This window comes from Ostreococcus tauri, assembly GCF_000214015.3.
Source record: "Ostreococcus tauri WGS project CAID00000000 data, contig chromosome 16, whole genome shotgun sequence".
NCBI classification, from domain to species: domain Eukaryota; kingdom Viridiplantae; phylum Chlorophyta; class Mamiellophyceae; order Mamiellales; family Bathycoccaceae; genus Ostreococcus; species Ostreococcus tauri.
In genome coordinates, this window is record NC_014441.2 from 154638 (window position 1) to 174590 (window position 19953).

Here is a 19953-nt window from a genome sequence, read left to right on the forward strand (position 1 = left end):
TTTAATGTACATTTTAGTAGTGAAGCCTTCACGTAAATCGTGTCCAATCTGAAATTCATCTAGAACTTATTCATCGCTGATATATTCCATGTCGTCTTCGTCATCCTCCAACCACGTGTCAACGTCCTCGTCCTCGTCCTCCTCCCAATCGCCGTCGCTGTCCCACTCCGGGTCGTCCACATCGTCGTATTCTGTGTCTCGACTTTCCGTCATGAAAATGTCTAACAGGGATGACGGGTGCGCAATGACCTTCAGTGTTTTTATGTTCTTCTCGTGGTCGCACTCATTATCATGCTCTATCATCTCCGTCGGAAACGCGTGCTCATCAAACTCGCCCCAGTGTTCTGCCGTTCTCACATAGGTACAAATATTGTTTGCGGTGTTTTGCACCGTGTCTACGTCGCTCGCCAACGCCTCGGGAATGTACTCAGCAAAAAGATGTTTAGGAATATTTCGCACGCCAAACCGTTTCGCTTCGCTGGATCGGATTTTGCCGTAGCACGTCTTGGAGATGAAGACCAGCGCTCTCAATCGAGTCTCCATGCTGCTGTTGTGCAGGGCCCACTTGAGATCTTCACTCCTGCTCACGATCGTCGCCGCCATTGCGACGGCGCTTTCAGCTGTGGTATCTTCCGGAACCGCTATGAGCTCGCGAATCGCCTTTAACGCGGCGTCCACGCGATTGGACCCGCTCGTTTCCACGAGCGGCGGATACTCTCTCTTCTCAATAGACTTTCCAAACCAATCCCATCCGACGTGCTTATTGAAGATATGCATCAGTACGTCCTCGTGCAGATTCTTCAAAGCGCTCCTTTGATCGCGCAAACCGAGGAGCATGACGTGAACGACGTCTCGAAACTCTTTCGGAAACCGCCCGTGCGTCTCCCGCTCGGGCAGCCACAGTTTCCACCGCACCCCGTACGAGACCCGCCCCACGAACCGTCGATCCTTCCTCAGACTCGACACCGTGTGCGGCATCTCCCCGTACCACGGCGCCGCCGTATCGAACGGCTGTTGACCAAGATGCGCGTACCCACTATAAATCTGTAAGAATCCGTCGCACTTTGGCCTTCCCAACAAATCTCTCTCGTCGTCGTACACCAATCCTCGATCTCCTCGATCATCCGCGTGCACGTACACCTCGCACCGCTCCCCATTCTTCAACACGATCGGTTCGTTCAATCTCAGCTCGACCAAGCGATCGAACGACGGTTGCATCTCCTCGTCGAATATCGGCGTCCCCCACGCCTCGCGCGTCAACAACCGTCGCGCCGTCGCGTCCGAGCTCGCGTACGTTCCGAATCGTTCCACGCTGTCAGCCTTACCCGGCATCGCATCACGCGTCCTCGGTTCGACCGCCTTGGCGTAGACGCGCGTGCGGCCGAGATCACCGCGAACCCAGAGGGATTGAATCTCGAGTGAATTCACTGGCAGCGCCGAGTCACAGCCGAGGGCGAAGAAAATACCGCTGAACGAGTGATCCTCGCGATCTTCGGTGACGGTCTCGAAGGCGCTGAAGAAGAGATCGTCCGCGGCGCGGGCGAGGGGGGGGAGGGGCATGATCGAACGCGCGATGGGAAGTGCGGACGCGCGGCGCGGCGGGACGGCGGACGCGCGGCGCGGCGACGGCGCGCGCGATGGAATCGAAGCGAACGATGACCGTGGATGCGCTGAATGTACAGATTATATTATAGAGAATAGAGAATAGATTCACGGGGTGTCGGTGAGCGGGGCGGGGGTGCCCGATGTCGAGGGAGCTTCGGACGCCGAACCGACGTTTGGCCTCACCGATGGGTTTCGCGAACCCTTCTTCGCGGGGGATTTCATCGACGCACGCTTGAGCTTGTCCACCTTGGCGCGCAAGAGTTCGTCCAGCTTAGACACGTCCTTGGGATCTCGAAGCGGCGGAACCTGATGGTTGACGTGGCACACCTTTATCTTGTACCCTCTCTCCAGCGCGTTGAGGGCGTCGATATTTTCAATTCGACTCAGCGGCGTATCCTCTTTTTGCTCGTTCCCCGTCATTCGGAGGTAGACGGCGTCAAAGCACGTCGCCTCGACGATGCCCCAGGACCAAGCCTGGAAATCGCGAGCGATCGCGCGCTTGGTCGGCGTCGACACGTCGACGAGCTCACCGTTTCGCGCCTCTCCGTTGACCGGTATCGCCGCGCGACTGATGTACATGGCGAACCCGTTGACGTCCTCCACGCAGCGCGGTCGAATGCACTCGGCGTTTCGCTCTTCACCCCCGCTTTCTCGCCCCGCCGGATCGATCGCGGTGACGCACGAGGACATGACGCACATCTCGTCCACGTTTGTCTCCATCTCGCACACGCACGCGTCGATGGAATCCGCGTCCAACAGGCACTCCTCCACGTCCACGACGCACACGTAATCCCATCCACCACCCGTCGCCTTCGCCGCCTCTCGCGCGTACACCGTGGACGTCCTCGCCACCTCGGGCGCCACGAGCACGGTTTCGATTCCGTACTCCTTCGCCGTCTCCGCCACGCGATAATCATCCGTCGCCACCACCACCCGTTCAATCCGCGTGCACCGCTTCATCGTCTCCGCCAATCGCGCGAACGCCGGTTTCCCGTGTATCAACGCCAGCGGCTTTCCTTCGTACCGTCCATTCCGATCGACGCGCGGCGCGTGCGCGACGCCGAGCACGAAATTCGTCCGCAATCCTCGCGTCTTCACCCGTCTCGTCCCCGCGGATGATCTTTTGACGTCGTTTTGCGCGTCATCCGATCGCGTGACATCCGCGTCGTCGCTCGTCTCCGTCGTCGTCCCCGCGAGGCGTCGCGCGCGACGGAACTTGTCGAAATTCCTTCGAGCTCGTCGGGCGCGCGTTCTGAATGCGCGATCGTTTATCGACGCCTCGTGATCCGTCTTCGCGAACGCGACGGCGCCGACGCCGAGGGCGAGGACGGTTCTCCATCGCGCGGCGATCGCGCGCGCGACGGATACGACGATGACGTCGAGGGCGAGTGGGAAACCCATGGGTGGCGGCGCGGCGCGCACTGCGGATGACGGCGTCGGGACGGGTGGCGGATGACGGGCGAAGACGCGCGTTACACGGACGCGTGGGCGGGCGAGCGTCAGATTGAGAGCTCGCCGATGTCGGGTAAATAGAATTGGCGGATTCTGCAGTAGACGGTGAGAAAGATGGAGATGGCGGGACCCCAGTATAAGACGCGCTCCTTGGCGCCGACGAAAAAGCCGGAGACGCCGCCGGCTTCGGCGAAGACGCCTCGCGCGGTTTCTATGGCGGACATTCCCGGGGTGTCGGCGGCGAGACCGGCGTCTGCGATGGCTTTGCGCTCGTTGATCATTCTGGTGACGACGACGTCGACGGGGGTGGTGACGAAGGCGCCGACCATGCCGCCGAAGGCGCCGAAGAGAGCCTCGGTGACGGGCGCCTCGGGATCAATCGCGGTGATGCTGAAGAAGACGAGCAAGAGTTTGAGGTACTCGAATATGGCCAATTGGACCCCACCGAACGGGATATCGCGAAATAACACGATTTTCCACACCTTGAATAAGTTCTTCCTAGCCGACGGTGACGTCACGTTGGTCTCCAGAGCCTCCTGGACGGACATGCCGACTTGCGTGCCGTTCTTCACCGCCTCTGCGGGGAGTCGGAATATCGAGGCGAAGAACTCACCGATACCGCCCGCGACGAGGTATACGAGGATTGGATGCGCTTTGCCCTCGTCGAATTGCATCAACTGCTCGCGCACTGATTCGTAAATCCCGAGATATAACGCGAGCGGTAGGCCCTCCTTGAAGAGATTCGGTACTAATCCGTCGTAGAGCGACAAGAATCCACCCTCACCCACGACTTCGTCCCAGGTCGGTTCGAAGTCAGTGTCCCAATCCTCATCGAACGACGCACTACTCTTCGCCTTGGACTGCCTCAGCGAGATCTGTCGCACCTTGATCGTGTCCAGCGGGTGCATCGCGCTGTTGCTCACCAGACTCGCCATCAGAGCCGCGCCGTACACAATCACCGGCGACTGCGCCCCCAACCTCAAAAACAACACCTTTCTCTCCTTTAAACGTCTTTGCAACGCCGCCTCCGTCGCTCGTTTATCCACCAATCGTCTCTTTTGATCACTCAATCGCGCGTACGCGTCGCTCTCTGAGAACTCGTTAAACGTCTCGTCCAAATTTCTCGCCGCCAGCAGAGCCATCTCCGCGTCCACCTGCTCCAGCGCCTCCTCATCCACCAACGACAACGCATTCAACTCTTGCAACAGCACATCGATGTTCCCTCGCGTCAACACCGCCGTCTTTCGTCGTCGCGCCGCGTCGTCCAGCCGCAACAAGTTTTCCAGTTCCACCCCGCGCTTCGGGTTATACAGCACCCCCGACGACGCGCTCCCGAACCCCTCCGCCAGCGCCGGCGCGTGCGCGGCGCTCAGCATCACCGCCACCGATGCGACGCCAGAGACCACGGCCGCGGTGAGTCGTTCTCGAGCGAAGATTTTTTCCTCATCGTGACGTGGATAGCTCGGTGTGGACACGTCACGATGACATCTCGCGCGCCGACGACGCCGCGCGGGGGCGGACGAGGGATCGGATGCGGTGTGACGCGCGGTGGTGGACGCGCGGACGCGCATGCGCGAGCTCGACGGCGCGCGGGGACGGTGTGAGCGACGGGAAGTGACGCGCGCGCCCGCGGGCGAGTGTGGCTTCGCGCGCGGGACGGCGCGGCGACGCGCGCGCGAATGGCGGACGTGGGAGAGACGCGCGGTGCGATGTTAAATGAATGTATGTGAAAGAATCATTGACGCGAGGCTAAGGATGCGCGCACGGCGTCGCGAATCGCTTGGGCGTTGGCGTCGATCCACTCGACGCGGGCGGCGTAGTTGTCGGCGCGGAGAGCGAGTTGAGAGATGTCGTCCTCGCCCGCGACGGAGCGAGCGACGAAATAGACCACGGTCTCGAGGACACGAAGTTTGATGAGGTCCGGGATGGCGTCGATCTCGGCCTCCGTCGGCGTTGCTCGACGGCAAAAGCCTTTGATGTACGACTGAACGAACGGCATCGGGTCCTTCTCGCCGACGTATTTTGAGAGTCCGGCGGCGCACTCCATCATGCGCCAGTCGTACGAGGCGAACTCGAAATCGATTATTCCCGTCACTTTACCCGTGTTTTCGTCCACCAGAGCGTTATCGTAGTGCACGTCGCCGTGAATCAAAGTCTCCGGTAAACCACCCGCGGCTTCAATGGCGAGCAACTTTTCCTCGAGCGCGCGGATGTAATCCGCCAATCGCGTCACCGCCGGCCGGACATCGTCCAAGCCCGAGTTATTCGCCATCTCCGCGAAAAAAGCCTCGCGCGACCCCCCCTTGGCGACGAACGCGCCGAAGATGTCGCGATACACGCTCGTGGGCGACGTCGGCGCGATCGCCCGAACGTCCCCCTCACACGCCTCCAAGCACTTCGACAGCGCCGCCGTGGCCTCACCCACCGCATCCGCATACCGCGTTTTCGGCAGCGTACCCGGAATCAACTCGAACACGCTCGCCGCGTCGCCGCTCGGCAAAATCTTAAACGTATCGCCGCTCCCGTCCCGCGCCCGCAGCGCCCTCGGGACGACGAATCCCAAATCACACGCCGCCACCAACGGCTCCACCGCAAGCAGCACCGCGTGTTCGAACGCCACCCGCGTCGTCGCCTTGCCGTTGTTATACACCCGCGCGACGTACGTTCCGCTCGCCGCGTCCGCGTACCGCACGTGATTATTCACCCCCCCCGTCGTCTCTCGCAGCGTCACCGCCGTCGTCGCGCTCGGGATGAACGTCTCGCACGCCAGTCGCAACTCCGCCGCGTTCGCCGTCGCGGTCGTCGTCGTGGAGACCACCGCGCTCGCGATCGAGGGCTCGGCCATCGCGCGAACGCGTCGGCGCATCCATCGCCCGCGCGCGCGCCTCACCGCGCGCTCGGCGGTGCGATCGACGCCGGTCGACGCGCGGGACATCGCGAGGGCGATCGCGCGGCCTCGCGCGGCCTCGCGCGTGGTGGCGCGATGGGAGCGACGCGTCGATGGCGTCGACGCGTGTCGATGGGCGTGACGATGTGTGTACAATGGACACAGTATGGACACAGTCCCCGTCGCGGGACGATGGCGCGCGACGCCGCGCGAGGACGCCGCCGACGATGGCGCCGACGCCTCGTCGCGGTGCTCGTCGTCGTTCTCGTCGCGACCGTCGCGGGCGCGGGCGCGAGACGCCGTGGTGACGCGTCGAGGGGGGATGATGATGGGACGGATGGAACGCATGATGATTCGGGACGGATCGCGGACGGACGACCGACGACGACGGCGACGCGCCGAGGCGACGACGGGCGACGACCGCGCGCGCGCCCGTGGATGTGGTCTCGGACGCGCCGGCGCGGGTGGTCGGGCGAGGAGGGGCGTGGAAGGAGGTATTGGGCGACGACGCGCGCGGACGCGCGGCGGCGAGACGCGGTGCGGGACGCGTTTCGGGAGTGTTTGACGGCGTACGTGACGTACGCGAGTGGACACGATGAACTCGCGCCGGCGTCGAGACGGGGGGTGGATGATTTTGGTGGCGTCGATACGACGCTGGCGGATGCGTTGGACACGATGTTCATCATGGGGATGAAGAAGGAGTTCGCGGAGGGACTCGGGCGGTTGAAGGCGGAGACGAGCGGGTTTCGGGCGTTGATCAACGGCGAGGTCGATCGAGACGTGAGCGTGTTCGAGACGAATATTAGGGTTTTAGGTGGGTTACTCGCGGCGCACGATCTGAGCGGCGATGGTGACGCGTTGGAGCTCGCGGAGTCGTTCGCGGCGAGGCTGTCGGCGGCGTTCGACACGCCGAGCGGCGTGCCGAAGTCCTTCGTGAACGTCAAGACTGGCAAGTCGTTCACGCTCCAGTGGACGGGGGGGAAGAGCATTCTCGCGGATTTTGGGTCGATGCATCTGGAGTGGGCGACCTTGAGCGCTCGTACGAAAAATCCCGTGTACGAGGCGCACACCGGGCACGTTTTTGAACAAATCGCGCGCGCGCGGAGGAACAGCGGCGCGCCAGTCGGATTATTCCCGCATCTTTACGACACGGACGCGGGGAAATTCGCCGGTGGGACGGTTACCTTTGGGGCGTTGGGCGATAGTTTCTACGAGTACTTGATTAAGTGTTGGCGATCGCTCGCGGATTTGAAGGACGCGCCCTTGTGGCGAGAGATGTTTGACGACGCCGTGGCCGCCATGACGGCGGCGAACATGACGCGCGAGTGGAAGCGAGAGGGAGACGACGTGTACCTAGCGTTGTCTCCCATCGGTTCTACTTATACCATGGAGCACTTGGCGTGCTTTGCGCCGGGTATGCTCGTCTTGGGGGGCGCCGAGGCGCCGACAAAGGCGCTCGCGGAGGAATACGTCGAGCTGGCGAGAAAAATCGCGCGCACGTGCGTGGCTATGTACGACTCTCAGCCGTCTGGGTTGGCGCCCGATCACGTCAAGTTGGTTCCGTCTCCTTCGTCGCCATCCATGAACGTCATCGACGGCAAGAACATTCAGCGTCCAGAGACGGTGGAATCGTTGTTCTATCTATACCGTAAAACCGGCGAAGAGCAGTTCCGGGACCAGGCGTGGAAAATTTTCCAATCCATGAAAGCAGCGTATAGCGTGCCCGGGAGCGGTTGGCAGGGCGTTCGCGACGTGCGACAGTCTCCGGCGCAGGGCGACGATAAGATGCAATCATTTTTCCTCGCCGAAACGCTCAAGTATTTGTACCTCATCTTCTCCGACTCGGACGAGATGCACCTCGATGAGTGGGTCTTCAATACAGAGGCACACCCGTTTCGAATCACAAAGACTCGGGCGAAGAGCGATGGTTAGGATCAGTCCGCTGCGTTAAGATAAAACGCGAAGGAGTGGGGGTGGAGATATTTGTACGTGCTCATTACTAATGTTATGTTAGCACCGTAGACGCTGGATCGCGGTTCCGGTAGAAGACTAGACTAGTGTGTGAAGTACTGATATAGAATATGCTGTATAGAAGTGAATGAAGTGTAGAGGCACGTGCGAGCTTGTCTATGCGTGCAGTACAACAATGCGTTTGCGTTTTGCTTGGTGATTATGTGACTTGATAGTCATTCAACGGTGTAATACATCCTGAGTGGGCTTTGACGTCCACTCTCGATAGAAATGTTGGGGATGAATTGAAAGAATGGGTTGCGATGGTGTACGCAAAGAATGATAAATTGCCCATTGTATCGAGATACGGCGGAAATAAATGAAGGAATTGGCGAGAACGACTGAATGCCAGTCGCTCAAAATATTGAATCGTCCGAGTCCTCGGATCGCTCGCTCGTCGCGGCGACGACCTTGCCGAAATCTGGATATAAGAACTTTTGAGCGTCCAGGCACGAATATTTGTGAAGATCGACGCCAACACCGTCGATCGTGACACCGTCGACGCCTCGGAGCTCGCGTGTGGAGACACGCTCTTCGGGACGCTTACGCAGACACGCGTAGAGCGCCGCGCGTAGGGTTGTCGACGCGACGTCGTCGTCTATGACGATGCCGCCGACATCGATGTCATCTTCGACGATTTGCATCACCAATCCGAGCGGACCACCGTCCTCGATGTTGAAGATAGGACGTCCGAGCACAGCTTCGAGCACCGTCACTCCGAGGCTCCAGACGTCAGATTTTGGCCCGCACCGTCCCGCGCTGGACACGAGTCGTTCGGGCGACATGTACGCGATCGTCCCGAGCATGTTGGATTCGGACGATGATTTGACGTCGAACGAAAGCGGCGAGCGCACTTCGGTCGCGATCCCACATATGCGCTCGCACAGGCCGAAGTCACAAAGCTTGAACGCGCCCTCCTTGTCAACGAGCACGTTGCTCGGCTTGACGTCTCGATGCACGACGCCGAGGACGTCATGGAGGTACGATAACCCGTTCGTCAGGCATCTTAACGCACACATCGCCGCGCGTGGATGCGGACCGAGCGGACCGCGCTTTCGAACGACGTCATCGAGCGATCCCTCGTGCATCAACTCGAGCGCAAAATTTGCCTCGTTCGCGCGCCCGTCGAAACCCAACCCGAGACACCGCACGATCCCACCGTGCGCGTCCTCTATCGCGCACGGCGACGATGAAGATTTTCGTCTCGACATCATCTTTCGAAGCGTCGCCGCCTCCTTCTTCGCCTGTGTCTCCATCGTCGAGTCGTCCACGCGCACGCGCTTGACCGCCACGGTTCCCAGGCGCGCGTGCCACGTCGCGGTGACCACCGCACTGCTCCCGCGTCCGATCACCCCGCGCCCGCGCCGCGCCGTCCAATCGTTCAAACATCCGTCCACGGTCGCCTCGACCGCCACCGCATCACCCGCGCCCCCCCGCGCGGTGGACGTCACCGAAGGCATCGCGATCGTCGGATAAAAACTTTCTCCGGAGGCCCCGGCGTGGACCGATCGACCATCGCGCGCGTCGACGCCGCCGCGCCCGCGCATCGTCCGCGCCACCGACGCGCGTGACGCGACAAAAAAACCACGCGCGCGTTCGCGCCAATCGCGCGCGCGCGCGCGCGTCGCGTCGACCGGTGTCGCGCGCGTCGCCCACGCGCGCGGCGTCGGTCGACGCGAATATACCGAGACGAAACGACGATTCGTCTCACACCATTCGCCCGCGCACAGTACGAGGGCCGTCGGGGTCGCGCCCCGTCGCGCCTTTTCGAATGCGCATTTTTGATTCGTCCGTGCCCATATATACTGAACACGCACCAATCAATCATATACGAAACGACGATTCGTCTGACAGCGTCCACGCGCGCGGAGTACGGTCGCGGTCGCGCCGTGTCGCGCCTTGTCGAATGCGCGTTTTTGATTCGTCCGTGACCATATATACTGAACACGCACCAATCATATACACCCCGTGTGCGCGAACAGGCTCACGCGTGAACTCACCGCGACCGCCATCGCGCGCGTCGTCGCGACGACGACCGCCGCACACACGCGCGCGCGATGAGCGGACGAGGTAAAGGAAAGACGGGAAAGAAGGCCACGAGCCGATCCGCCAAGGCTGGGCTCCAGTTCCCGGTCGGTCGCGTCGCGCGATACCTGAAGCAAGGGAAGTACGCCACGCGCGTGGGCGCGGGCGCGCCCGTGTACCTCGCGGCGGTGCTCGAGTACCTCGCCGCGGAAGTGCTGGAACTCGCGGGTAACGCGAGCCGGGATAACAAAAAGTCGCGCATCGTCCCGAGACACATTCAGTTGGCGATTCGTAACGATGAGGAATTGTCCAAGTTGCTCGGTACGGTGACCATCGCGAGCGGCGGCGTGTTGCCGAACATTCACTCCGTCTTGTTGCCGAAGAAGGGTAAGAAGAGCGGCAGCGCCTCGCAAGAGTATTAAGCGGTTCGTCGGTCATCGACGTCGATCGTTTAAGATTCAGAAAATTCATAACCAAACATGGTGTTCATTAACACCACCAAGATGAAGATTTAAACAGTCGTGAGGCGGCTCGCGCGCGACTTTGTATCCGTCGCGTCTCCGTCGCGGGAAATAGTCTTTGCATGAATCTAGAACGTTTACATCCGTGCACGTTTCGCTACTTTGACTACGTCGTCATCGCTCGGCGATGGCCAAGGGACGCTCGGTGGGGCGCGCGCTCCCGTGCGCGTCTCTCGCGAGCTTGTCGAGCGGGAACGCGGTGCGCACCATGTACTCGACGCGCTTGCGACCCTTTTGATACGGACGAGCGATGCCTAAGAATTCGAGCTCGGCCACGGCGCGGGTGAATCTCGCCTGGAGCTCCCAGAGCTTTTCGCGAGGTAACCCAAACGTACCCGTGCCGCGCGCGGCGTTGATGTCCCCGGGCCTCGCCGCGCCGAAGGATTTACACTCGCAGAAAATTTGGAACCAATCGTAAATCGGCGCTTGTTCGCCGAAACGTGCGAGCAATCGATAGGCCAACGCCGCGTCGGGGAGAGAAGCCGGGACGCGATGGCGCGCCGTGGCGTTGTCGAATCGACAGCACGAGCACGCTAAAATTTCACTTGGATCCGTGAGCGTGTTCTCAAGCGCCAGTCGAGGCGATGCCTGGAGCGCCGCGCGCACGCACTCGACATCGGTGACGACGAAGATACCACTTGCAGGAAGTGACTCTGGAGGGCGACTGGCGTACTTTCTCGCGATTGCTCTGAGGATGTCGCAAAACTCGTTCGCCGCGGCAGACACCGCGGTCGATTGCATCGACTCTCGAGGTACGAGAGCGAGAGCTTTCGAGGGTTCCGACTCGGGTGCGTCAGCGATCGCCAAAGGAGCGGGCGCACTTCGTCCACGAACGGGTGAGTGAGGAAGAACGAGGCCACCGTCGGAGGTCAAATTGTGCGTTTTCCCAGGCGTCATCGCGCTCGAGAAACCACCGCCAGCACCGCCGCGTCTCTTTCGGTTTGCCAGTAAAAGCTCGATCGCGCGACGCTTCTCCTCCTCTTCGGAGAGTTTGGCGACTTTTGGATCCTCCGTTGGATACTCGCGCACGGTTGTCGCGCTTGCCGCTTGAGCCTCGCGAAGTTGCGCATCTACCTCGTTGAACGCGCCCTCCTCGATGCGAGACAGTAAGAAACGAAGCTCTGATCCCTCGGACGAGCGCATGACCTCGTCATCGTCGAGAAACTTAAGCATGGACTTAATCACGTTCCCGATCTCCGCCGTGCTGAACTCGTCGCAAACGCGTGCGCACGCGAGCTTGATGAGCGAGTCTCCCGGACCTCCTCGCCCTTTGGGACCGGCGTCGACGCCGCTGAAGTACCCCGTTCGAGACGCATCCAGAAGCAAATCTGCTAGTTTTGTCGTCGCAATCTTCTTCACTTTCTCTTCCGTCGCCACACACGCCACTTGGATGCACCGCAACGAGAGCTCCCATCGTCTTCGAAGTCTATACACGTCCCGCAACGCCGCGCACAGGTCGTCCCTGACGTTCGAGTGGGATGAATCTTCGCCGTCACGTCGCCCGATGCCGTGTTTCATTCGCGCATACTCCAGCTCGCTCTCACCGAGACTGCGCACGAACTGATCGATGGCGTCGCCGTATTCGTCGTCGCTGTCTTCGCCGTCGGCGCACGCCTCGCTCACATCCTTGGCGAGCAACGGCAGCACCGCGCTCAGAGGCTCCGTCATGAAGTGCGTGAGCGTGAGCAAGTGTAACGCCCGACGAACGGCGGCGAGTGAGAAATCGTGCTCTTTGAAGCGCGTGTGCAACAAGGACAAGACTTCGCTTCCGAACGCGGGCGCGAGCTCGGGACTGAGCAACACGCGCTCCTGCACCGCCTCCATCATGCGACCCGGCGACCAGAGTTGGAAAGCGCGAGCGTCAAGCAAGGCGGCGGTAGACGCCGGGAGCATTCCCTGAAGTGAACTCACGCTCGTGGCCAAACCGAGGAGCACGACGACGGGTACTCTCGACGCGTACTCTGAAATGCTTCGCAGAAACGAATCGAGCACGCGAGCGTCGAAGCTCTCGGTGTCCTCAACGACGATGACAACCGGACACTTCTTGCCACGAACGATCGGGAACCAATCGTCGTCACCATCGTCTTCGTCGTCGACGACGACGTTTTCTTTCGCCGCGCGTCGACGCGTTCTGCGCGTCGACGGCGACGCCGCCGACGAATCCATCCCCCCACGCGCGCGCTTCTTCGCCCCCACTCCACTCGCAATCGCCTCCTCGTTTCCATCGTCGACGTTTCGAATCGCGAGCGGTCCCGGAGACCCTCCATCCACCCCTCGCTCGACGTCTCCGAGCGTCTCCGGCGTCTCCCGAGACGCCTCCGCGTACCACCGCCGCACCGCGCGCATGCTCTTCCCCCCCCAGTGCCTCCCATCGCGATCGAGCTGCCGCAGGATCACCCCGAACGCAACGCTCAATCCACCACCCCCGGTGCCCGACCCACGCGCCTTGAGATCTCGCGACCGTAACAACGCGCAGTGCGCCTCGCCCGTCCGTCGCAGACTCCGCGTCAGCGCCGCGAACGTCTCCTCGTGATCATCGCTGTTCACCCCCCCCGCGAGCACCACACCGCTCGGCACTTTATCGAACCCCACCACGGACGTCGTCCCATCCCCGATTTCCGAGCCACACCGACGGACGAAGTCCTCCACGCGACGAAACGCCTCGCCGTGCGCGTCATCCGCCACCGCCTGACACCGCGCGTCCAAATCCTCCCACGCCGCCGCGCACGCCCGCGCGCGCCCCTCTCGGGAGAACTCGCGCTCATTTTTCAGCACCCGCTCGAACGACGGGGCGTCCGAGCGACGCGCGGGGCGCCGTGTGGTCCCGCGCGCGACCGCGTCGTCGTCCCGCGTCCCGTCCTCGGCCCGTCGTCGCACGAACACCCCCGTCTTCACCGAGTCCGCGTCGGCGCCGAACGCGCGCGGGGCGTCGACGGGGGTCATCGTCGGAGACGCGCTCTGCGGGCGAGACGTTCGAATCATGCACTGCCGTGGATGGATGTTTGAAATGTGAGCCATTTTCATTTCATTTGATTTCATTTGACGATCGATGGACGTCTTCACACGACGACGCCGAGCGACGTCGCGCGCGCGTCGACGCGCGAACGGGCGTGATGGCGCCGAAGAAAGCGCCCGCGTCGCGGCCGAGCGCCAAGGCGGCGGTGCGGGAACAGCGCGAGCAGATCAAACGGCAGCTGGGGACGATCGAGAAAACCGCGGATGGACGCAACGCGGTGGCGTCGCTGTTCGACGCCGCGCTCGGTTTGGACCTGTGGTTGTCGGCGAATAAGAAGAGCTTCCCGGCGGACGCGGTGCGACAGAAGTGCGAGCGGTTGGGGGAGATCATGCGGTTGGCGTGCGCGGGGACGCTGCACGCGGAGGACGCGTACTGGGAGCTGGCGGGACTGTACATCATCGTGAACAGAGAGGCGAGTAAGGAAGAGTTGAAGCTGGAACGGCCGGAGTTTATTTTTCCGGATAGAATGCTCCCGGCGCTGTGCGAGGATGACGTGATTTCGGCGGAGGATTTGAGGGAGATTCTCGGGTGCGAGCTCACCGCGGAGGCGCTCGAGGCAAAGGTTTTGGAGTTCGAGGCGGATCGAGCGCGGAAGATGGAGGAGGACGGATGATTCATCGATGAACGACGTAAACGTATACAATTTGTAGCGATGTGATAGGACAACACTATACTGAAACAAGCACTCAGACGGTGCTGGGGAGACCGCGGTTCGCGAAGTCCGCGAAGGCGTCTTCGCGCAGGGTCCACCGTTCATTTTTGATGAGATAGCTCGCGAACTCGGCGGCGTTCATGACCGTCGTGACTGTTGTCGGCTGCCACGGCGACGCAGAGCTTACAATCACCGCGAGCGAGCGGACCGGTTCGGACGGCGAGGGCGACTCGGCTGAGCGACCACCTCGCGCGCGTCACCGCGGCGATGTCTCGCAAACCTTTAGCGATTCGCTCGGTATCGGTTCGTTCGTACGCCACGCAGTCGCTCGCCGAGACGGAGCTCAACATAGAGACTTCGGACGCGCCTAAAGCGCTCACCGCCGCCTGGCACTGTCCGATGTCGATCAAGTCGTCGCAGACTCGAATGAAGTCAACCGAAGCCGGTTTGGACGTGATGGACGAGCGCGCCTGAGGTGGAACGACGTCACCCTCGGTCGGTACGAAGAACGGCCCCACGGGCGATCGGACTTGTGAACGTTCGAGACCGCCGACTGAAAACGTTGTTCCCTCGTCCGACTTCCCCGAAGCCGCGGGGACGTCCGATGGATGGTTATACTCAAGCACCTCCAGCGAAGACATCGGTCCGGCGCCAGCGTGCGTCAACGCATCCGAGCGCGTCGGAACATCGGCGCCACTCTTCTCTGCACCGACCTCCGACGTCTCCTTCGCCTCGGCCAAACGCTTACCGATGCGTTTCAACCCTTCTTCGATCTCTTCGCGCTGCGCTCGAGAGTATCTCGAATTCTGTGCCGAGCGACTCATGCCCACGGCGCTCGGATTCTCGAACTTAGTTGCTTCTGCGCCATTCGCGTCGCTCGCATTTTCTTGCCCAGCGTCTAAGAAAGCATTCGGATCGTCCCCTCTGAGAAACATCTGGTACTTTTGTAAAACCGTCAGTTTCCACGGCTCCGTCGCCGCGAGTTTGGTCCATTTGCAACGCATCGTGGCGTGCCAATGATTTTTAATAGCGTTCTCCGGTCGACCCGGAAGAAGTTTAGCCAGCGCCGCCCACTTCGTCCCCAGAGCCTTGTGACCCTCGACTAAAATCTGTTCCTCCTCCGTGGTCCACTCACCGATCACGATCCCTGGTCGCAAGTGGTTCAGGTACCGATCGCGACACTGTTTCCCTCGTCTCCCGCCTGGCATGAGACTGGCGATGTAACTCCAACGCTTCGCTCCGTGTTTCGCAATCAACTGCAACAGCTCCTCGTCCTCGTGTTTACGCCATTGCTGCGAAATTCCTCGACTGTTTGCATTTTCGGGGTCCGAGGTCGACGGGAGATCCATTCCGTCGTCATCCAATCCCTCCGCGGCTTCGCGAGCACCGGAGAGAATCGCGTCGGCGCCGAACCCGCCTCGCGCATTACCGTCACCCTCTATTTTTACCGCTTTCTTCGAATCTCTACTCGATTCGTCTCCTCGAATTTTCTTCGGCCGTCCGCGCTTCCGTTTCGCCCCGTCCGTTGGCGCCGCATTTTCCGCCGCCTAAGTCAACGCGAGTCAACGCACAGTCGTCAGTCTACAATATCCGCGTGGTCGAACCCCAACTATCCCACCCGAAACCACTCTTAATGTATCACACGTACCTGCACTAGCCAAAACAACGACGCGCCCGCGTCTTGATCCTCTGTCGACCCCGCCCGTTTCGGCCGTCCGCGGCCGCGTCCGCGGCCTCTCTGACCTGCTCTTCCTCCTCGCGCGCTCATCTGACCCCTCCCTCGTCCCCGTCCACGCCCGCCCGCTCCCTGAGCATCCGTTGAGGTCTCCACGGGTTCGATTGATTTTTCAACGACGCGCTCGGCGCCTTCCGGACCATCCGGGGCCGTCAAACCGTCTGACATTACTTCGATAACTGATCGAAAATGAAACGCTCAATCACGTGATTCTTCCTTTAACCACGCCGACCTTCACGCTTTCGCGTCTCTGACGCCCTCGATCGTTGCTATGGTTTTTTCTCGCGCACTTTGAGCGATCAAACCCGCTCGAAGAGCGTCGCGTCGCGTCGTACGTCGAGCAGTACCGTGCGGAAACCGTGTGAAACCCCAACTTTAGTGTTGATTCGTATTTTACGTATTTTAAGGCTATTTCTTTAATTTTATTGATAGGTCTAACACACGTTAAATATTGGTCAATGCTCACTTCGGGCGGAGAGCTCGGCTCGGTCGAGTTGGTCGCACAGCGACTCGAGGCGCTGCCACTCCTCGTAATAGAGCTCTTGTTTCGCGACCTTTTCGTCCTTTTGCTTTTGAATCTCCAGAGCCTTACCGACGTCGGCGCCCGCCTCCAGAAGTTTCGCATCCAGGGTCTCGATGTCGGCGTCGAGCACGGCGAGAGCGCGCTCGATTTTTTCAATGACTTTCGGCGCGTTCGCCGCCTCTCTCTCTAAAGCGCGACGTTTGCGCTTGGCCTCCTCAGCTTCTTTTTTGAATGTTTCATCCATTTGAGACGATTTTCTTTCCACCGTGTCGTACTCGCCCACACCCAAGGGGGCGCCGGGGACGTGGATGGCGGACGTCGCGGAGCCATGTTCGACTCTGACGACGACAGTTGGATTGAGCGCGACGGCGAATGAGGCGTTGTGCGTAATAGCGCACACCGCACCTTCCCAACCGCGTAATCCTTCACAAAGAGCCTCGATCGCGGTGCCGTCCAAGTGATTGCTCGCCTCGTCGAGTAACAAAACGTTAACTGGTCGAAGGACGAACGCGGCGAGCGCCACGCGCGCCTTCTCGCCGCCGGAGAGCGACCCGATCGTTCGGTCAACCGCGGCGGAGCCCGTGATGCCGAGCGCGCCTAAGACCCCTCTAGCGGTTTCGCTCGTGACTGATTTATCTATTTTTCGTGCCACGTCGAGGACGTGCGTCAAGGCGTCGACCTCCGTAGGGAGCTCCTGCGCCAAATCTTGTGAAAAGTACCCGATGACCGCACCCTCGCCCTGTTCGACCCCTCCACCTCTCGATTCTATGACTCCGCCGATGGTTTTCATCAAGGTGCTCTTACCAGCGCCGTTCGGACCGATGATGAGGATTCGATCGCCCTTTGTGACAGTCAAATTCACGCCCTTGACGAGTGTGGAATCCGTGGACACATAGCCGACGTCCAAATCCTTCGCCTTCAAAATCTCCTTCGCCCCCTTCGGCGGTGTGGGAAGTTTTAAGATGACTTTTTTTGCGTCTCCCGGTCCTTCGCCTAAATCGCCCTCGCCTACGAGCTCGGCGTACTCCTCCATTTTTGCGGACACTTTATCGAGTGCCTTTTGCTTGGATTTCGCTGCGCTTGCCTTGGTCGCCTTGGCGCCAAACTTGGTGATGAAACCGTCAAGCTTGGCTGCTTTAGCGGCCTCTCGTTCGAGCGAAGCCACCGCAACCGCGCGCCTAGCCTCGTTGGTGAACAACGTCGGGTTCAATAATAGGAAACCGACGCTGGAGTACACGAGCTCGGAGTACGCGGCGCTCATGGGGACGAATTTAGAGGCATCATTTGAGTTTTGCAAGGAGTTTCACGGCATGCTGCGAGCGAGCGGGAGCGGGGCGATTGTGTTCAATAGCTCCGTTTCGGGACTGACGAGCACGGCGACGGGCTCTCTGTACGCGATGAGCAAGGGCGCGATGAACCAGCTCACGCGTTATCTCGCGTGCGAGTGGGCAAAGGATAACATACGCGTCAACGCAGTCGCGCCGTGGTACATAGCGACACCGCTCGCGAAGCAAGTGTTGAAGAACGAGACGTATCGTCGAGCCGTCGTCGACCGCACGCCCGCCGGCCGCGTCGGCGAACCCCCCGAGGTCGGCGCCGTCGCCGCCTTCCTCGTCGCCCCCGCGAGCTCGTACGTCACCGGCGTCGTCATTCCGATCGACGGCGGTTTCACCGCTCACGGATTCATCCCACCAAAGCTGTAAAGAACCGCGTTCGCGTCGTATTCGCCGTATTCATCCTGGGCCCATCGACGTCACGCCGAGTCGTCATCGCGAATCGTCATTCCTCGTCATGTCCGCCACCGCGCGCCCGTGCGCGAGCTCGAGCGCGTCGTGCGCATCGAAACGATGTTCGCCCGCGTCCCGCGCGCGCGTCGGCGCCCGCCGCGTCGCCTGTCACGCGGAAAACGCGGATAAACTCGAACGCTTTGCGGACTGGCTCAAAAAGGAAATCGACATCACGTTCAACCCGCGAACGCCCGGGGCGAAGATCGCCGGTCGGTGCCCGGAGTGCCCGGACACGCAGACGCAACCGTCCGAGGTCGATCGCGATCGAGCGAGCGATGACGCGGAGGAGACGTCGGGATCGACGATGGGGGATTTCGACCTGCGGGCGTTCACGGCGGAGCTAGAGCGCGCGATGGAGGCGCCGGCGACGAGCGAGGGATTGGTCCTAGAGAAGAAGTCGGCGGTCGTGAAGACGGTGGAGGCGACGGATGAGGAGGAGGCGATGATGGAGGCGGAGGATGAGGGGTACGATTACGACGTCGAGGACGAGGGCGAGCCGCTGAACGGACGCGAGTTGGCGCTGATGTGCATCAAGAAGTACGGCAAGGCGCACGATATGGCGATCAAGCACGTGAAGATGGGAAGTGGGATGAAACGATGGGTGTCGCTTAACCTCTACGTCGGTCATCTCGGGCAGCGCTCGTACCCACAGACTGAGGCTCAATATCTCGAGCAGCTCGACGTCATCGCGTACTTGATCAACTCGTGGGGTCAGGCGGAGTACACGCGGGCGTTCTTCCGGGAAAAGCCGATCGCGCGACGCGGACTTCCCTCCAGGCCTCGCGTCGACACGTGCGTGACGCTGCAGTTCGCTCGCAGTCCGACGTGGAACGATGACTTATCGGACGAATACTTTGACTTCTAAATTCTATACAACTACCGGTAGTCCAACGACAACACCGTCTATAAATCCGGCGCCGGAAGCGGCGCGCGTCCCCACACCGTCTTTTGCGGCTGTCCCGAGATATCGATCACGATTCGATTCACCTTCACTCGCCACTCGCCGACGTCCATAGACTCGACGCGCCGCCGCAGCTCGTCCACGCGCTCCCGGCCCGGTCGCGTCATCGACAACAACGACACGTGCGGATCTGGATCATCGAAATACCTCGGAAATCCCAACGGTTCAAGAGCTCTGTTCACCCGCTCGATCGCGCGCACGAGCGCGCGCTTATCTCCTCGCTCGCTCCCCTCGCGAAAGCCCGCCGCGACGAACGCCCGCGTCTCATCCTCATTCACAAACACCCTGAGCGCATCAAACGTCACCTCAATCGCCTCCATCCCTCGCAGTTCCTTACGCACGCCCGCGCGCATCGTCTCCCAATCCTCCGCGCGCGTCTCGAACGGCTTGGACATCGAGACGTGCCCGTCGTCCGTCCCGCGTCCGTCGTCCACGTCGTCAACGAACGCCTCCCGCACCGTCTCCAGCGCCCGCTCGAGCGTGGACGCGCGCGCGACCGCGCCCACGGGGGCTCGGACGTGCGTGAGAAACGTCCCATCGACCCCGGGGCGCGCGCGCGGGCCCATCGTCGGCGAATGCGCGTCGCCGGCGCGTCGCGTGCGGGTCCAACGCCATACGTCAGACTGTTCGCCCACACGGCCCACACGCGTCGAGGGCAAACATTCGCATCGCGTCGACGTCGCCCCAGAGCGGCGCGACGAGGTGCGAGGCCGACGGCGTCGCGACGACTCGCGGGCGACCGCGCGCGATGACGACGACGCGACCGCGCTCGAGCGCGC

At 61.2% G+C, this 19953-nt stretch overlaps 14 protein-coding genes across 14 annotated transcripts; 5 read left to right on the forward strand and 9 right to left on the reverse strand.

Annotated features, from left to right (window-relative positions):
• Window positions 1-66: 66 nt before the first annotated feature.
• OT_ostta16g01000 (unnamed product) lies at window positions 67-1560 on the reverse strand (the record flags this gene model as incomplete). The annotated part of the gene is made up of 1 exon (XM_003083502.2): window positions 67-1560. The coding sequence occupies one exon, from the start codon at window positions 1558-1560 to the stop codon at window positions 67-69; it is 1494 nt and encodes a 497-aa protein (XP_003083550.2).
• Window positions 1561-1710: 150 nt separating this feature from the next.
• Window positions 1711-3006, reverse strand: OT_ostta16g01010 (Acylneuraminate cytidylyltransferase; the record flags this gene model as incomplete). The annotated part of the gene is made up of 1 exon (XM_003083503.1): window positions 1711-3006. The coding sequence occupies one exon, from the start codon at window positions 3004-3006 to the stop codon at window positions 1711-1713; it is 1296 nt and encodes a 431-aa protein (XP_003083551.1).
• A 98-nt stretch (window positions 3007-3104) lies between these two features.
• On the reverse strand, window positions 3105-4433 carry OT_ostta16g01020 (Mitochondrial substrate/solute carrier; the record flags this gene model as incomplete). The annotated part of the gene is made up of 1 exon (XM_022985414.1): window positions 3105-4433. The coding sequence occupies one exon, from the start codon at window positions 4431-4433 to the stop codon at window positions 3105-3107; it is 1329 nt and encodes a 442-aa protein (XP_022840315.1).
• A 359-nt stretch (window positions 4434-4792) lies between these two features.
• Window positions 4793-5902, reverse strand: OT_ostta16g01030 (Aminoglycoside phosphotransferase; the record flags this gene model as incomplete). Its single annotated transcript, XM_003083504.2, has 1 exon — window positions 4793-5902. One exon carries the CDS (start codon window positions 5900-5902, stop codon window positions 4793-4795), a length of 1110 nt encoding a protein of 369 aa, XP_003083552.2.
• Window positions 5903-6136: 234 nt separating this feature from the next.
• Window positions 6137-7876, forward strand: OT_ostta16g01040 (Glycoside hydrolase, family 47; the record flags this gene model as incomplete). Its single annotated transcript, XM_003083505.2, has 1 exon — window positions 6137-7876. The coding sequence occupies one exon, from the start codon at window positions 6137-6139 to the stop codon at window positions 7874-7876; it is 1740 nt and encodes a 579-aa protein (XP_003083553.2).
• Window positions 7877-8310: 434 nt separating this feature from the next.
• On the reverse strand, window positions 8311-9414 carry OT_ostta16g01050 (Serine/threonine-protein kinase, active site; the record flags this gene model as incomplete). The annotated part of the gene is made up of 1 exon (XM_003083506.1): window positions 8311-9414. The coding sequence occupies one exon, from the start codon at window positions 9412-9414 to the stop codon at window positions 8311-8313; it is 1104 nt and encodes a 367-aa protein (XP_003083554.1).
• Window positions 9415-10011: 597 nt separating this feature from the next.
• OT_ostta16g01060 (Histone core) lies at window positions 10012-10401 on the forward strand (the record flags this gene model as incomplete). Its single annotated transcript, XM_022985431.1, has 1 exon — window positions 10012-10401. One exon carries the CDS (start codon window positions 10012-10014, stop codon window positions 10399-10401), a length of 390 nt encoding a protein of 129 aa, XP_022840316.1.
• Window positions 10402-10614: 213 nt separating this feature from the next.
• On the reverse strand, window positions 10615-13518 carry OT_ostta16g01070 (Origin recognition complex, subunit 3; the record flags this gene model as incomplete). The annotated part of the gene is made up of 1 exon (XM_022985437.1): window positions 10615-13518. The coding sequence occupies one exon, from the start codon at window positions 13516-13518 to the stop codon at window positions 10615-10617; it is 2904 nt and encodes a 967-aa protein (XP_022840317.1).
• Window positions 13519-13613: 95 nt separating this feature from the next.
• Window positions 13614-14129, forward strand: OT_ostta16g01080 (unnamed product; the record flags this gene model as incomplete). The annotated part of the gene is made up of 1 exon (XM_022985447.1): window positions 13614-14129. The coding sequence occupies one exon, from the start codon at window positions 13614-13616 to the stop codon at window positions 14127-14129; it is 516 nt and encodes a 171-aa protein (XP_022840318.1).
• Window positions 14130-14269: 140 nt separating this feature from the next.
• On the reverse strand, window positions 14270-16071 carry OT_ostta16g01090 (P-loop containing nucleoside triphosphate hydrolase; the record flags this gene model as incomplete). Its single annotated transcript, XM_022985453.1, has 2 exons — window positions 14270-15715; window positions 15841-16071. 2 exons carry the CDS (start codon window positions 16069-16071, stop codon window positions 14270-14272), a joined length of 1677 nt encoding a protein of 558 aa, XP_022840319.1.
• Window positions 16072-16358: 287 nt separating this feature from the next.
• On the reverse strand, window positions 16359-17459 carry OT_ostta16g01095 (ABC transporter, conserved site; the record flags this gene model as incomplete). Its single annotated transcript, XM_003083511.2, has 1 exon — window positions 16359-17459. The coding sequence occupies one exon, from the start codon at window positions 17457-17459 to the stop codon at window positions 16359-16361; it is 1101 nt and encodes a 366-aa protein (XP_003083559.2).
• A 79-nt stretch (window positions 17460-17538) lies between these two features.
• OT_ostta16g01100 (Glucose/ribitol dehydrogenase) lies at window positions 17539-18129 on the forward strand (the record flags this gene model as incomplete). Its single annotated transcript, XM_003083512.2, has 1 exon — window positions 17539-18129. The coding sequence occupies one exon, from the start codon at window positions 17539-17541 to the stop codon at window positions 18127-18129; it is 591 nt and encodes a 196-aa protein (XP_003083560.2).
• An 88-nt stretch (window positions 18130-18217) lies between these two features.
• OT_ostta16g01110 (Protein of unknown function DUF3067) lies at window positions 18218-19078 on the forward strand (the record flags this gene model as incomplete). Its single annotated transcript, XM_003083513.1, has 1 exon — window positions 18218-19078. One exon carries the CDS (start codon window positions 18218-18220, stop codon window positions 19076-19078), a length of 861 nt encoding a protein of 286 aa, XP_003083561.1.
• A 38-nt stretch (window positions 19079-19116) lies between these two features.
• OT_ostta16g01120 (Putative U6 snRNA phosphodiesterase) lies at window positions 19117-19740 on the reverse strand (the record flags this gene model as incomplete). The annotated part of the gene is made up of 1 exon (XM_003083514.1): window positions 19117-19740. One exon carries the CDS (start codon window positions 19738-19740, stop codon window positions 19117-19119), a length of 624 nt encoding a protein of 207 aa, XP_003083562.1.
• Between the last annotated feature and the right edge of the window lie 213 nt (window positions 19741-19953).